The following is an 18,285-nucleotide window of genomic DNA, read 5'->3' as shown; positions in this document are numbered from 1 at the left end:
GGAAACAAGGACAAATTCTGAAAACAACTTTAGATGGAGTATGCCCCACCTGAAGGGAGCATCCTCTACTCAACTCCTTCTCATTATTATATCATGATAAGACAGATCATCTCTTGCCAGATTTTTCATTTTTAAGAGAATTCAAAAATCAGAATTTTTAAATTGTGAATCTTCCAATATTTAATCATTATAAATAGCTTAATTTTTTAGTTAAAAACAAATTTCCCCTTCCCCAAATTGAGGGCTAAACAAAATACTTATGTGGGCAGTATGAGTGTGAGGTTCAGGGCCTCGGATAACAGGCTGTGTCAAATGAGGCATCAAAAAGATCTACGTACAAGTTCTGGATGTACTCCTACCACCTCTATTTAACAAGGGTGCACGTTATGAGGTGAAAATCTGGGGAAGTGATAAAATGGAGGCATACAGAAAAGGAGATCTGGAGCATATAGAGTTGATCTGGTTCAATTTATTTATTCATTTATGTTTGGCTTCTCTGTAACATTTTGTTTGAGGAAAACATTTTGGAGCTTAAAAAAAAAGAAATGAAAGCCATTAAACTAAGTAATCATCATCCAGCTTTAAAGTTATATGATTCTAGGTCTATGTTCCCTGTGTTAATCCTAGTGCCATATATACAACCATTTGGTAAACATGATAATCCACCCTAAATTTTAGTTAGAAGAAACTATTTCAAGGCAGAATGCTCACTGATAGTTGTAAAAGCACATATTTCTAGATTTACCCTTATAATTCAAAATACTAAAACCTGGTGTAATCAATTTAAATTATAAGCATGCTACTGGATAGCAGCATTCTGATAAATTTAGCATTCTGCCTTTGGACAATTAGGTAAATATTTTTAAAATGTGCAAAAACAGAATCTGCATTTACTCACAAACCAGTGTTAATATATCATAGACTTCAAGGCTATTTTCAGATTTTATTAAATCATATTCCAAAACCAATAGAGGAATGCCTGTGTTCTAAACCAAGACGTAAGACTGTCTATAAAATGGAAAAGCTCAGAATTAGGACTTTGGAATTGGAATACCTGACGTCAAATACTGGGTCAGATAGTTACTCTATGATTACTACCTTGAGCAAGTTAAACTAAGTTTTGCCATCCTCATCGATTACCTGTGGTTAATGCATCAAAGCTTTATTTAGAATGGGTCTACATAATAAAGCCTCTTTATTTTCTCTGCTTTCATTGTTAGGGTTAAGACTGGATTAGGAATCTGTTCCCTTTTTCCCTGAAGCAAACTTATTTCTTTCCTCCATCTTATCTAAAGCCTTCTAATATGCGAAACTATGGAATCTATTCTCACCATTACCTAAATATGGCCCAGCACTAATACCTGCTTCTTAAGCAAAAAGTAAACTCTAGGGCTGAAAGCAAGAAAAAGAATTACAAAATAGTATAATAGAAACCTTGTATAATGCTAAACCTAAAGTTGGAGATGTGTAAGTATAACTGGAGGGGTAAAAAGGTGGTGAAAATACACACAAAGACATCTGGAGTTTCTTATGTAAGGAAGTAGCAAGTTTAGTTCTTCACTGATGGCAACTCTGTACCAATACCCTTTTATGTCTGATGGCAACCAAGCTGCCTCTCACCTCCAAACTCTAACAGTGAACAAATACATTCATCAGTCCATCTCCAAAAGAACAGTATTAACTGAATACAACTGATAACTGGCCAGAGGAAATCAGATATGATGGTTCTTATTACCACAAATTACCATCTCATTAACAAAATAATGAAATTACATAATATCTTCAGATATGTGTATTTTCATCCAATTGCCAGGAAAAAAAAAAACAACTACTATGAAACTGAAACATGTGAATACTTACTCTATTTAACAAATCAATTTCTTCTTTGAGTTTTCCAATCATTTCCTCTTTATCTTGCATTAGTCTCACAAGTCTTAAGTTTTCTTGCCTTTCTCTTACTACTTCCTGGTAGATATAATTACAAAGTATTAATTGGGAAATAACTGGTTGTTTTTAACCTTAAATGACATTTATCTGCCAAGTTTGGTGAAGCGCCTTAGATATACGAAGATTTCCAATGCGTTTCTTAAGTCACCTGGTGAGGGAAGGAAAAACCCATCCTAGGAAAGACCCAAAGAACGAGAGGAATACAGGAGTTGTATATATACATATGTATATATATATTTTAGGGATTTATTTATTTATTTGAGAGAGAGCAAGAGAGCAAGTGTGCGTATAAAGGTGAGCATGGGTGAAGGGGGTGAGGGAGAGCATCAAAGCAAACTCTGTTCTGAGCATGGAGCCCCAGGCAGGCATTGATCTCACAATCCGTTAGATCATGCATGACCTGAGCAGAAACCAAGAGTCAGATGCTTAACCAACTGAGCCATCCAGGTGCCCATATTTCTGATTAAACCTATGTTTACACAATTCTTTAACAAATACTAATACCCAATGACTTACCCTCTTTAGCTTATCACCATTGGTAATGATATATCTTATTTTTTAAATGGATAATATCCTGTTTGAAGAAATTCAATTTTTTTTTTTTTTTTTTTTCAAAATACAAAGTTTAAGGGGCACTTGGGTGGTGCAGTTGGTTAAGCTTCCAACTCAATTAGTGATCTCTGGGCCCCTTGTCAGCTCCAAGCTCAGCGGAGTCTGTTTGGGATTCTCTCTCCCTCACCCCGTCCTTCCCCCAACCAAAAAATAATTAAATAAATCTTAAAATACACACACATACACAAAGTTTAAGAAAAGGAGATGGCTCTGGAAAACTCTAAACAGAAAAACTCTAAGCAAAGTTACTTGCGGCTCTACCAAGTTAATGGATAAAGTGAAGGAACTGAAATAGATTACTGGTTTTTTAAAACTTTTTTTTAAACAATGCAACACCTTTTTCAAAGAAATCTTATCTAGAATCCAGGGCCTTGGGCTGGGTTGACTACCTTGGAGGCAAAAGAAAAGCAGAACTGAAAAATTTCACTCAGAATTTAACCTCTTTCCTACTAGCCCTCAGAAAAACCAACCAGCTGTCCTCATTAAACAGCTGCTGCCAAACTACTCAGATCCAAACTTGGGTGGAACTATAAAAGTCTTTCTAAAGAAACCCTTTAAGCCGATTAGACTATGTATTCCTTAAAGTTTTTAATTTAAACTTACAGAAACTGGTATCAAAGCTGAGATGTGAACTAAAAACAATCACAATGCTTTAAAAATTTTTTTTAAATTAAATTTCTACCTAAAACAATCTTTATATCACAGGGAATAATTTCAGTTCAGCAATACAAAACATATTTTCAACAATCAGAAAGTAATCAAGCACCGTTACCAACTTTACATATTGAATGTTGACAGAAAAAACCTGAGACTGTATGGTTAATATAGTTACGCCAAAATTCATTTGACTTGTTTTCTCAAATATATCCTAAACAGGTTTACTCTGACAATTGTTTCAAACACCAAAGATGGTTCTAAGCTCTAACCAGAACCCAGAAAAAAGTCTACAAATGATAAATTATACGGACAATGTAATAAACACACAGTAGTACATATTGCCAGCATAGACTTATAACCATTTCAAAGATAAGACTGTCTTTAATATGTTAGAGGTAACATGTGGCAGAATAGGAGTATCCATTAAATATTAAGGAATACAAGAATTGGCTCCATTTCTCAAAGTTTTAACAACATAACTGGATAGGAAAGTATTAAGGGAATCAGAAAATGCCTAGCCACAATGCATCTGGAAAATACATACTCAAGACAGTGATTCGAAGCTGCTATTTGACTATATATGGAAGTACCAATTAACACTAATGATATCTTTCACTAGCACCTCTCATTCTTTTCCCTTTGTTGGCACTATCTCTCCCACACGTATTTCAATTTATTTTCTCAGCTGCTGTGAAAGTAAAAAAAGGAATCCCAATGGTATATTAAATTTATCAATCTTAATTTGTAATTCATACCTTTTCAAGATCTTCAATTTTCTTTTCCAACATGCTACTTGAGACCAAATTACCTGAAGCATTTGCATCCCTGTTATATCTGCTGAACCCACTTCTATCTGTTCGGGGATATCTACTTGAGACATCTTCTTCAGAGGCAGTTGTGCTATGGAAATAAAGAGATGTATTTTATAAAAGTACCTAATACTCAGCAAGAAGTTGCCAAGAATATTTTCTATTCACCGTAAATAATTACCATTGCCTAAGGACACATGGTTATAGTAGCCAACTTATCATTTATAACTAAAGAAGTTAATCATTATTCCAACACAACAAAAAAAATTTTTTTTTAAAAAGTCAATTCTTTTGACCAATAACTACTGCGTAGCTGCTAAGTACCAGACACTGTTCTAGGCATGAAGATGTAACAGCAAACAAAGACATGGACTCTGCCTTTCATAGAGCTTTCAGTTTAACAGGGAACATAACCAGTTATATAAAGCAATATGACCATCACAACAAGGTAAGTGTAGGGTACTATGACAACTGACAGGGGACCTAATGTAGATTATCTGTGGTGGAAAACCATTTTGTTTTCTAATTCCTTTTTTTTTTTTTAATTCCAATCCATCATGGATCAATACTCTTGTAAGATCAAATAAAAACAAACTAGTGGAAAAATAAAAGTTAAAAAGGCCATATAAAATACAAGTTCAGTGTTTTATTAGCCACACCCATAAAATTATATTTCAATAATACGATTAGAATGAACAGAAAAAAATAATTACATAAAACTGTGTACTTTCATTGAAGTGTGCATACAGGCAATCACAGAAAACAGCCATCACGTTAATAACTTTTGTCATTTCATAATTTTATTTAACCCAAAGTGATGACTGAAATGGCAATTCTTCATATTAAACACCAATTCATATCCCCTAAACTAATAGCATATATGTTAATATTTAAAGCTTTTAATGTAGTGAGTTTGCTTCTTGTTTTTTGTATTAGTTATCTTTACTACATTAAAAGTCACCAAAACTTAGCGGCTTAAAACAACACACACTTATCATCTCACAATTTCTGTTGGTTAGAAATCTGGAAGCAGTTTAGCTGGGTGGTTTTGCTTCAAGGTCTTTTATGAGGTTTTGGTCAGGACTACAGTCATCTGAAGGCTTGACTGGTCTAGAGAATTTGCCTTTGGGCTCACTCACATGGCTGATGGCAAAAGGCTTCAGTTTCTAACTGGCTGTTGACGAAAAGCCTTAGTTTCTCAGTATGTTGGCCTCTCCACTGGGCTGTTCACCACATGACAGCTGGTTTCCAGAGACAGACAAGACAGACACCGCAGTATCTGCTATGACCTAATCTTACAAGTGACATACTATCACATCAACCCTATATATACTGCAGTGTGGAAGGGGATTACAAAGATGCAAATGCCAGGAGGTAGGGCATCCTGGGAGCTCTCTCGGAGATTGGCTACCACGTCTGCTAAATGACCTATACTATGACTGATGACAATGCCACCCACGAGGGATAAGGTACATCTAAACTACTTCTATGTTTTAATAGCACTCATAACAGAAAAACTAGTTTCACAGATGTATGTTAACAGGGACAGAAGATATTTTAAAGCAATTTCAGCTCAGGATACTAATTTTTAACTTTTACCCAAAATCCAGAAAATGATGCTTTTTAAAATTTGTCTTCAATCCTTCATTGGTAGCCAATATCAATAATTTATCCATCAAAATTATAGTTTAATCCACAATAGTTTTTGATGAAAAAAATGGAACCTTTTTATTCCTGAGCTATTAATTTCCTATGCATTGGCTTTCTTTTGATAAAAAAATAAAATTCAAAGTGTGTCTTACCAAATTTGTAAATCTGACAAACTTCTTACCAAGTTTGTCTTATCAATTTGATTTTAACATTTTATAAATGTGCACTACAAAAATCACCAAATACTCTACTGATAATTGTTACTGTAAAACCCATCACAACAATTTGTGGAAAGTTTTTCCCAAAATTTCTAACTTTCATTTTTCTCCTTTGATATTATATAACATTAAAAACATCTGACATTCTTTCCTTGCATGGAAGGCTAAGATCATTTTAAAAAAAGAATAAGGCTATCAGACAAATACATCTAATTCACGTATTTAAAAAGTTTGGGGACCAAACTGGTTCCTTATCGTGTGTAAAGACACTAAGGATTCATCCCAAAGTTTAAACAATTTCATCTGAACATCTCCCTTTGAAAATTATTGTATTCCTTAGCATATGGTAACAGTTGACTGCCTCAGCTTCCAAACTATCATTTACTTTTTTTAATCTCAAATTTAATATATTGTTTAAGCAATTCACACTTTTAGTGAACTACTGTTAATTTAGCTGATACAGCAAGTACACTGTTTAGTTCAGCTGACAATAGCAAGACTTTCTCAATGAAAGAAGCAGGACATTGATTTACATTAAGGCACAAGTTCCAGCACGTTTTTGTTGTCACCATCTCTCTCTATAATCAGAACATACTCCTACAAAAGCACAGCAAAACTCCAAACCACATTTGTTGATTTGTTAATCCTTCAAAGTTTTACATAATTCATAGTAAGTTGTGTTTGTCAGCAACGAAGTTGAAAAAGAAATTCTGCCTTCATATCACTGTCACATTAACAAAATCAACATGTTCATCAAATTGTAACAAAAATTCCTTTGCTATCCTTATTTGTCTAAGAGTCAGTCTTCTGTATCACTAAACTGTTCCTAAATATATCAAGCTACTGTGTTGTCAGAAAATATTAATTTCTGACTACCTTCTTTGCTACGGGTTCATCCAACATTTCCAAACACCTTTGTCTTTTCATCTGTGTGTAGTTGTTTTTAATGTTAGCAACATGAAAATGAAACTTTAAAAAAGCCCTAATGATTACATAAGAAATCCTGAAGATCTGCTTCTGTCAGCTTGACTATAATATTCCTTCTTTCAAATAATTCATTTGTGGTAGTAAATAGTACTTATGTAATACATACAAGTCACTTAAATTTTGATGGTATTATTGTTGTAGCAGCCAGCACATCACTGCAAATAACCCACTGTGGTTTTAGCACTTCCCCATCAATTATGGGTAAAAACTGAACTCAACATGGGCATTCCTTGGATATACTTAGGGTGTGGTTCCAGACCACCACAATGAAGCAAGTATTGCAATAAAGAGAGTCAAATGAATTTTTTGGTTTCCCAGTGTATATAAAAGTTATGTTTACACCATACTGTACACTATTTTTTAATTTTATATAACTACAAAATGTTAGTATGTTTTTCAAAATTTTTATTTAAATTCTAGTTAAAATACAGTATAATATTGGTTCCAGGAGTACAATTCAGTGATTCAACACCCAGTGCTCATCATAACAAGTGCCCTTCTTAATCACCATCACCCACCTAGCCCATCCCACACCCACCTCCCTCCCTCAACCCTGAGTTTGTCCTCTATCATTGAGTCTCTTATGACTTGTTTCCCTCTCCTTTTTTCTCTTCCCCCTTCCCATATGTTCATCTGTTTTGTTTCTTAAATTCCAGGTATGAATGAAATCATATGGTATGTCTTTCTCTGACTTATTTTGCTTATAGTATAATACGCTCTAGCTCTATCCACATCATTGCAAATGGCAAGATTTCATTCTTTTTGATGGCTGAGTAATATTTCATTTATATAATCCTATACCTTCTTTATCCATTCATCAGTCGATGCACATTGGGCTCTCTCCATAGTTTGGCTATTGCTGATAATGCTACTTTTATAAACATCAGGGTACATGCACCCCTCTCAATCTGTGTTTTGTATCCTTTGGGTCAATACCTAGTAGTGCAATTGCTGGCTCATAGGGTAGTTCTATTTTTAACTTTTTGAGGAACCTCCATACTGTTTTCCAGAGTGGCTGTACCAGTTTGCATTCCCACCAACAGTGAAAGACAGTTCCCCTTTATCCCCATCCTTGCCAACACCTATACGGTAGCCTATTAAATGTGCAATAACATTATGTTAAAGAAACAACGTACATGCTTAAATTTGGCAATATTTTTTTAAATGCTAACCATCATCTGAACTTTCAATGAGTCATAAGCTTTTTGCTGATGTTGGGGGGGGGGGTTCTATACTACCCAAAGCAATGTCTATACTACCCAAAGCAATCTACACCTAGGCTCAATGTTGATGGCTGCTAACTGATTAGGGTGGTAGTTGCTAAATGCTGGGGTGGTCATGGCAATTTCTCAAAATAAGACAACAATGAAGTCTGATGCATTAATTGACTCTTCCTTTCACAAACAATTTCTTTGCAGCATGCTGTTACATAGCATTTTACCCACAGCAGAATTTCTTCCAAAATTGGGATTCATGCTCTCAAACTCTGCCAATGCTTTATCAACCACGTTTATGCATTATCTAAATCCTCTGTTATCCTTTCAATAATCTTCACAGCATCTTCACCAGGAATGAAGATGAAAACACCCATCTCAAGAAACCACTTTCTCTGCTCATCCAGAAGAGGTACCTCCTCATCCAGTAAAGTTCTATCATGAGATTTCAACAACTCAGTCACATCTTCAGGCTTCACTTCTAAGTCTAGTTCTCTTGTTATTTCTACTACATCTGCAGTTACTTCCTCTCTTGGATTTGAACCTTCAAATTGTAAAAAACACAGTAACTACAAAGTACAAAAAAGCAAAGCACAAAAAACAAGGTATGCCTTTATAGGAAAACTAATGCTTCCTAACAAAACTAGCACAAGCCCTTTTGGTCTGTAACTCATTGAAATTACTTCCATCATCATCATTTCGTTTTGCTAGTGTTGCATTCAGAAAAGGTGTTATCTTTCCCTATCAAAAAAAGTCTAGTAAAGCTTGTTTTATTGTAAGTAAATAGGATTAAAAATAAGAAATATAAATTTTACTTCTTAGACTTAGATGATACTAACAAAAGCAGAAATTGAAGAGAATGAAAAAGATTTTCTATTTGTTTATTTTTATTTAATCATTATATTCTTACTTTTTAATTATCTTCTTTACAAAACAAGAATAAATCTGATTACATTTAACGCAAGATTTTTAAAGCAGATAAATCCTTGTTAGTTGTCTTCAGTTCTTACATATTCTGGGTTACAACTGACTAACATAAAAATAATACGCATACAGAAGAATATACATTCTTCTCAAGCTCACATGGTACATTCGCCAATACTGACCATATTCTAGACCATAACACATACCTTCACAAATTTAAAAGAACAGAAATCATACAATGTCTACTCTCAAACCAAAACAAAATTAAAGTAGAAATTAGTAACAGAAAGATAACTGGAAAATTGTAAAACGTGTAGAGATTAACAAACTTCTAAATAACACATGAGTCAAAGAAGAAATCTCAAAGAATTCTTAAAATGTTTGAACTAAACAAAAATGAACCCACAACTTAAAATTTGTGGGATGGAATGAAAGCAGTGCTTGCAGGGAACTTTATAGCACTGAATGCATATGTTAGAAAAGAAAGAAAACTCTAAAATCAATACTTTAAGTTTCTGCCTTAGGAAACTAGAAAAGAAAGAACAAATTAATCCAAAGCAAGCAGAAGAAATAAGATTCAGAGCAGAAATCAATGATATTGAAAACAGAAAACCAATACAGAAAAATCAATGAAACCAAAAACTATTTATTTGAAAAGATCAATAAATTCAACAGGCCTCTAGCTAGGCTAACTAAGCAAATGAGAGGTCACAGACTATTAGTATCAGAAATGAAAGAGGGAACAGCACAAGAGAGTCCATGGACATTAAAATGAATACTATGAACTCTTCTAACAAATTTAATAACCTAGGTGAAATGGACCAATTCCTTAAAAGATACAGTCTGCCAAAACTCACACAAGAAGAAATAGACAATCTGAATAGGCCTATATCTGTTAAAGAAATTGAATCAATAATTGATAACCTTCCAAAACAGAAACCACGAGGCCCAGACAGGTTCACTGGTAAATCTTACCAAGCATTTAAGGAAGAATTATACCAATTCTCTAAAATCTCTTCCAGAAAGACAGAAGAAAGAATACTTCCTAACTCATTCTGTAAGGCCAGCATTACCCTAATACCAAAACCAGATGAAGATATCACAAGAAAACTACAGAGTAATCTCATGAACATATAGATGCAAAAGTCCTCAATAAAATATTTCCAAATAAAATTTGACACTGTAGAAAAAAATTATATGGGCACCTGGGTGGCCCAGTTGGCTCAGGTCACGATCTCATGGTCCCGACACCTAGCCCCACATTGGGCTCCCTGCTCAGCGGGGAGTCTGCTTTTTGTCTGCAGCTCTCCCTGCTTGTTCTCTCTCTCTCTCTAATAAATAAATAAAATATTTTTTAAAAATTATATTAAGTGGAATTTCCCAGGTATTCAAGGTTGGTTCAACATTCCAAAATCAATTAATGTAACTGACAGCTTTCCTCTGAGGTCAGGAACAAGATAAGATGTCTATTCTCACCACTTTTATTCAACACAGTACTGGTGGTCTTAGCCAAAGCAATCAGACAGCATAAAGAAATAAAAGTCATCCAAACTGATAAAGAAAAACTCTCACTATTTGCAGATGGTATGATACTATATATATAGAAAACCCTAAAGAATCTACCAAAATACTAGAACTAATAAATTAATTCAATAAAGTAGAAGGATACAAAATCAATGTACAGAAATCCATTGCATTCCTATACACTAATAATAAAACAGCAGAAAGTGAAATTAAGAAAACAATCCCATTTACAAAAACTGCAACAAAAGCAATAAAATATCTAGGAATAAATTTAACCAAAGAGTTTGTGAAAGACCTGTACTCTGAAAATTATAAAACACTGATGAAAGAAATTCAAGATGACGCAAAGAAATGGAAAGACATTCCACACCCATGGGCTGGAAGAACAAATATTGTTAAGATGTCTATACTACCCAAAGCAATCTATACATTTAATGCAATCCTTATCAAAATACCAAAAGCATTTTTCACAGAACTAGAACAATCCTAAAATTTGTATGGAACTACAAAAGACCTTGAATAGCCAAAGCAATCTTGAAAAAGAAAAACTAAACTGGAAGTATCACAATTCCAGATCTCAAGTTATATTACAAAGCAGTGGTAATTAAACAATATGGTACTGACATAAAAACAGATGTACAGATCAGTGGAAAAGAACACAAAACCTGGAAATAAACTCACAATTATATGGCGAATTAATCTTTGACAAAGGAGGAAAGCATATACAATCGGAAAAAGTCTCTTCAATAAATGGTGCTGGAACAACTGGACAGCAACAGGCAAAAGAATGAAACTGGACCACTTTCTTTCACCATACACAAAAATAAACTCCAAATGGATTAAACACCAAAATGTGGGACCTAGGAAACCATAAAATCCTTGAAGACAGCACAGGTAGTAATCTCACAGGGCCATAACACTTTTCTAGATATGTCTTCTAAGGCAAAGGAAATAAAAGGAAAAATAAGCTGATGGGACTACATCAAAATAAAAAACACAGCAAAGGAAACAATAGAACTGAATGGGAGGAGGTATCTGATATGAGAGAACATATCCAACAAATGGTTAGTATCCAAAACATATAAAGAACTAATACAACTGAATACCCCAAAACAAATAATCCAATTAACAAATGGGCAGAAGAGATGAACAGACATTTCTCTAAAGGAGACATACAAATAGCCAACAGATACATAAAAAATTCTCAACATCACCCATTATCAGGAAAATGTTAAACAAAATTACAAAGAAATATCACCTCACACCTGGAAGACTGGCTAAAATCAAAAACACAAGAAACAACAAGTGTTGACGAGGATGTGGATAAAAAGTAATTCTCTTGCATTACTGGTGGAAATGCAAATTGGTGCAGCTACTGTGGAAAACAGTATGGAGGTTCCTCAAAGAATTAAAAATAGAATTACCCTATGACCCAGGAATCACACTACTGAGTATTTAACTAAAAAATACGAAAATGCTAATTCAAAGGGATACATGCACCCCTATGTTTATTGCAGCATTATATATAATAGCCAAGATATGGAAGCGGCCCAAGTGTCCATCAATAGATGAATGGATAAAGAAGAGGTGTACACACACACACACACACACACACACACACACACTGGAATATTACTCAGCCATAAAAAAGACCAAAATCCTGCCATTTCCAACAACATGGGTAGAGCTAGAGGGTGTAATGCTAATCAAAGTCAGTCAGAAAAAGACAAATAGCATATGATCTCACTCGTGTTTAGAATTTAAGAAAAGAATATATGAGCAAAGGAAAAAAAGAGACAAACCAAGAAAGAGACTCTTAATTACAGAGAACAAACTGATGGGTTACCAGAAGGGAGGTGAGTGGGGAGATGGGTGAAAAAGAGGATGGGATTTAAAGAGTACACTTATCATGATGATAAAAAATAAATAAAACAATAAAAAAATCAATTAATATAATCCATCACATCAACAGGCAGGCTAAAGAAAAAAAATCAAATGATCATACCATTAGATGTAGAAAAATCATATGACAAAATCCAACAATTATTCGTAAGGAAAACTCTAGACAAATTAAGCACAGAAGGGAATTTCCTTAACTTATGATAAAGAATATCTACAAAAAACCTACATCATACTAAATGGTAAGACACTTAAAGCTACCCTGCAAAAAGACCACGAACAAGGCCAGAATGTCTCCTTTCCGCACTCCTTTTCAACATCTTAGAGGAATCCTAGCTAATGCAACAAAACAAGAAAAGGAAATAAAAGGTATAAAGATTGGGAAGACAAAAATAAAACTGTACTTGTTCACTGATGACATCATTGTCTATGTAGAAAATCCAAAAGAATCAACAAAAAAATTCCTCGAACTAACAAACAATTATAGCAAGGTTGAAGGATGTAAGTTTAATACACAAAAGTCAACCAATCACTGTCCTATATATTATCAATAAACAAATGGAATTTGAAATTTAAAAAACAATTTATTTACATTAGCTCCTCCAAAATGAAATACTTGGGTATAAATCTAATTAGAAAGTACTATATCTATAGGAGGAAAACTACAAAACTCTGATGAAAAATATCAAAGAAGAACTAAATGAATGCAGAGACATTCTCAGCTGATGAATATGAAGATTCAATACTGGCAAAATGTCAATTTTTCCCAACTTGATCTGCAGTCAATGCAAGCCCAATGAAAATCCCAGCAAGTTATTTTGTACTGACAAACTAATTCTGAAGTTCCCACAGAGAGGCAAAAAAAAAAAAAAAAAAAAAAAAAAAAAATCCAGAATAGCTAACAGAATACTGAAAAACAAAGCTGTAAGACTGATACCCAACTTCAATACTTACTATAAAGCTACAGTAACCAAGACAGGGTGGTACTATTGAAAAAATAAACAAATAGAGCAACAGAACAGATAGGGAGCCCATAAATAAAATCACATAAATAACCCACAACTGACTTTTGACAAAGGAGCAAAGGCAATACAACGGAGCAAAGATAAAAGATAGTCTTTTCAACAAATGGTGCTAGAACAACTGAACATCCACACGCAAAAACATGAAAAATTAAGACAAAGACCTTAAACCCTTCACAAAAATCAACTCAAAATGGATAGCAGACCTGAATGTAAAATGCAAAACTATAAAACTACTAAAAGATAACCAAAATAGGAGAAAACCTTGAAAACCCTGATTATGCCAATGACTTCTTAAGATTCAACACCAAAGGCATAATCCATGAAAGAAAGAATCAACAGCTAGACTTCATTAAAATTAAAAACTTCTACTCTGTAAACGACAATGTTAAGAAAATGGGAAGGGGGGACCTGGGTGGTTCAGTTGGTTAAGTGTCTGCCTTCAGTTCAGGTCATGATCCCAGGGTCCAGGGATCAAGCCCCACGTCTGGCTCTCTGCTCAGCACAGAGTTTACTTCTCCCTCTCCTTCTGTCTGCCACTCCCCCTGCTTGTGCTTTCCCCCCAAATCTCTGTCAAATAAATAAAATCTTTTTTAAAAAAAGGGAAGACAAGCCACACTAAGAAAATATTTATAAAAATACATCTGACAAAGAACTATTACTCAAAATGTACAAAGAATTCTTAAAGCTCAACAATAAAGAACCGTATTAAAAAATAGGCCAAAGACCTTAACAGACACCTTGTCAAAGAAGATCTACAGATGGAAAATTAGCATATGAAAAGATGTTCCACATTATGTCATCAGCGAAATGCAAATTAAAACAATAATGAACACCCATTAGAATGGCTAAAATCAGAAACAATGACAATTCCAAATGCTATTGAGGATACAGAGTTTTACACTAGAAATGTAAAATGGTACAACCACCCTGGAAGACAGTTTGGCAGCTTCTTATAAAGCTAAATATACTTTTAACCATATGACCCATCAATCATGCTTCTTGGTATTTACCTGAAGAAACTTATGTCTACACAAAAATCTGCACAGGGATGATTACACCAGCTTTATTCCTAATTGCCCAAATTTAGAAGCAATCAAATATCCTTTCATAGATCAATGAACAAATAAATTGTGGTATATGAAGACAATGGGATATTATTCAGTGCTAAAAAGAAGCTTAAATGCATATCACTAAGTGATAGAAGCCAGTATGAGAAGACTATATACTGTATGATTTCAATTATATGACACTGTGGAAAAGGCAAAACTATGGTGAAAGTAAAGATCAATAGTTTCCAAGGGGTAGGGGGAGAGATAATACGGGGAAGGATAAATAAATGAAGTACAGCGGATTTTCAGAGCAGGGAAACTATTCTGTATGCCATAATGATGAATACATGTCATTCATTTGTCCAAACCCATAGGATGTACAACCCTAAGAGTGAACCATAATGTAAACTAGGCACTTTGGGAGATTTTGATGCAATATGGAATTTTATCAATTTTAACAACTGTGCCTCTCTGTTGGGGAACACTAATAATGCGGGAGGCTATGAGTGAGGGGAGGCAGGGGATATACTGGAAATCTCTGTACCTTCCGCTCAATTTTGCTGTTAATTTTAAACAGCTCTAAAAAACCTGAGTAAAAAAATAAAAAAAAAAAATCACACGAGCATCATGGCACTTGAACTAGTTCCTATCCTATTCAGAAAGGAGACCACTGATCATACACTTGGATGTGATGATGACAATATCAAAATGTAATTCAAGCTTCTAAGTGTTTACTCTCAAGTTCTGTTCTTATCTTGTCATGGGCTGGTAACAGTTGAAGGACCATACTTTGAGTAGCATTATGCATGCTAGAGAATATTTAAACTGAGACTTGAAAGAGGAATAAGAATGTACAAATATCTACAAACAAAGGGTATGCAGCCATTTAAGAAACAGAAAAGTCCAGGGGCGCCTGGTAGCACAGCGGTTAAGCGTCTGCCTTCAGCTCAGGGCGTGATCCTGGCGTTATGGGATCGAGCCCCACATCAGGCTCCTCCGCTATGAGCCTGCTTCTTCCTCTCCCACTCCCCCTGCTTGTGTTCCCTCTCTCACTGGCTGTCTCTATCCCTGTCAAACAAATAAATAAAATCTTAAAAAAAAAAAAAAAAAGAAACAGAAAAGTCCAATATGGCTAAGGCATGAAATGTAAATATAGGCATGGTAAGATAAGATCCTTGAAAAGAAGGCAGGAAACCTGAAAGCTATTTTATGGAAGAATTTGAACTAATTGTCTCCAAACCTTATTTATTATGTAACCATGTTGGTATGTATCTTTGTCTACTATTTTTATAATGACTTATGATTGTATTATATTTACATATAATATATATTATATATTATTATACAAACATGTAATATAGTTAATATATATAATATATAATACATGTATATAATATATAAAAATGATTTACAGGACAATCATACTATTAAAATAACATTATCATCTGTATCACAAAAAATAGAAACAAAGGCCTGAAAAGAATTTAAAATTTGTTTTAATTATTTATGATACAAAATTTTTGTTTTCCTAAAAACAGACTATAATATTTTTAATGAAAGTATAGTTGAGTATGTTTCATTACTTCTTAGGGTCTTACTTTAACACTTTGTGATACAGAGATTCAAAGAGCTAGTTCTAAGATCAGTTTGCAAATTTGATCTCAAAGGGCTATCATAGCAAAAAGAGATAACTTAAAATAATAATTGAAATTTTTAAAACCTTTCACTTAAAACTCCAAAATAAGCATAGAAGAACAGATCTGATTTTGTATATTTTGCCAGCTGAACAACCATGTCATCATCTTTGTACTTATTTTTTTTTAAAGATTTATTTACTTGAGAAAGAAAGAGAAAGTGTGTGCACACGATCGGAGAGGGGAGAGGGGAAGCAGACTCCCCACTGAGTGTGAAGCCCTAGAGGGGGCTCAATCCCACAACCGTGAGGTCATGACCTGAGATTAAAAAAGATCTTCTTCTTGCATACTAACATTATCTTTGTATCACCCCACCTTGGAGACTAGTTTAGATTTAATTTAAAGGTCACAGGAAGCCATTAAAGTAGGGAAAGTGAAAAAATCATTTAACAAAATGCATGAAAGATAAAACTGGAAGTTGGGAGGCCAGTTTGGAGGCTATCATAATAATTTACGTAAGAGATGATGATGTCCTAGAGATTGGTGTATGGGCATTGCAGATATGCAGGAGATATAAACTCAGTAAATCTTGATAAATGCCTGAATGTAGATGAGGTAGTGGGGATGGGGGGGAGAAGGGTCATAAACAATGTTCAGACTTCTGGCTTGAGCAAAAGTAGATTTTGATGCCAACTACTGAAATCCACCAGGTTTCACACGTTTACTTTTGAACATGCTGAGTTTGAGATACTTCTGATGTATGTGTAAGTAGATATTTAAAAGTTGTTGGTTATACAGATATAGAGTCAATGACTTAGGAGTCACTGGTATATGTATAGGTAGTACCAGAAGTCATAGAAGTAAAGAATGTTTCTGGCACAAATACAAAGAACAAAAAGAGAATAAAGTTGAAGACAGATAGCTGAATAATACCAACACATAAAAAACAAGTAAAGGAAAGGAAGAACGACAAATAAGACTGGGAAACAGCAAAATGGTAGCGAGGAAGTCAAGAGAGTAAGGTATCACTTATACCTTATATTATAGTAGGGCATTGGAATAATTTTTAAAAAGCTTTTCACTTAAAAAAATCCAATTATCTGCATCAATCACAACATTATTCATATAGAAATTATAATGCTAACAACCAAAAACATAAAAACCTAGAAATAGGGATATCACTTAACAGCTTTGTATCTGCTTGATGCAGAAGCTTAGGACAATATTTCAGAAAATTTCACCCATTAACAATATCTGAAATCCTTCATATAAGGCTTGTCACTACATAAATGATACTATTACACAATTCAAAACAAGGAATAATTATTACTAAAAAAAATCAGTGCTTTATCCTCATTATGTATTAGGTTTATAAGGAATACTGTCAAAATTGTGAATGCTTGATCTTTGCCAAATTTAGCTGTTTATTTTAAAAACAGAAATGTTTTCAACTTTTTTGAGAGACAGATAAGTACAGTGCAAAATATACAGAATAAAAGGTTATTTCATTAACTCCAAAAACTTTGTAATATTCTACTCAGGAATGTTAACACAAATCTCTAATACAATTCCAAAAAGAATCCCCTCTGCCTTTTAGCTATAAAGATATCAACTATAACGTTCAGAAAAGGGAAAAGAATAAAGTGTCATCAAAGATAAATACTTCCATTTACTGGAAGGTTTTCCCCTCTGGGAATTTTCACATCTTCTGTGGAAAGACTAGGAGGTGTTACATTGGGGAATAAAACACAGTTATTCTAAAACTATCATGAGAACAAGATTGGCACAGCATTATAAGATTACAGCTAGAGGAATTTTCCACTAAAATAGGTATTTTAAGGCTTAGCAATTAGAAGAAATACAAGACTCATGAGTAAAATCCCACTTTTAGAATGGATATCAAATATTTAGCAGTATTGGATAAACTACGAAATCCCTAAATAACCAACAAGTACATGACTGCCCTCCATATTTTGAACATGTTTTGCTATCTTATTCTCTCCCACCATTACTCCCACTTCTCCCTCAAAACAGCCCTTTACTCTGTCTAGGTCTTCTCTTTCTTCCTTTACACACACACGCACACAAGCGCACACACACACACACACAGCAACAACTAAAGATCAAAATCAAAAA

The 18,285-nt window shown here is 34.0% G+C and overlaps 1 protein-coding gene across 2 annotated transcripts in view; it reads right to left on the bottom strand.

Annotated features, from left to right (window-relative positions):
- Nucleotides 1-18,285, bottom strand: part of PAWR (pro-apoptotic WT1 regulator) — a 122,579-nt gene that overhangs the window by 7,624 nt on the left and 96,670 nt on the right. Inside the window, exons 4-5 of one of the 2 annotated variants that reach the window (XM_026499972.4) lie at nucleotides 3,972-4,116; nucleotides 1,861-1,965 (exon numbers count right to left, since the gene is read on the bottom strand). In XM_026499972.4, the coding sequence (XP_026355757.1) occupies nucleotides 1,861-1,965; nucleotides 3,972-4,116 (250 nt within the window). Of the gene's footprint in view, nucleotides 1-1,860; nucleotides 1,966-3,971; nucleotides 4,117-18,285 lie in introns of those variants that run through there. The other variant, XM_044384568.3, reaches the window with a different exon arrangement.

Source organism: Ursus arctos, unplaced genomic scaffold, assembly GCF_023065955.2.
Source record: "Ursus arctos isolate Adak ecotype North America unplaced genomic scaffold, UrsArc2.0 scaffold_21, whole genome shotgun sequence".
Taxonomy (NCBI): domain Eukaryota; kingdom Metazoa; phylum Chordata; class Mammalia; order Carnivora; family Ursidae; genus Ursus; species Ursus arctos.
This window is presented reverse-complemented; position numbering and strand designations above follow the sequence as displayed.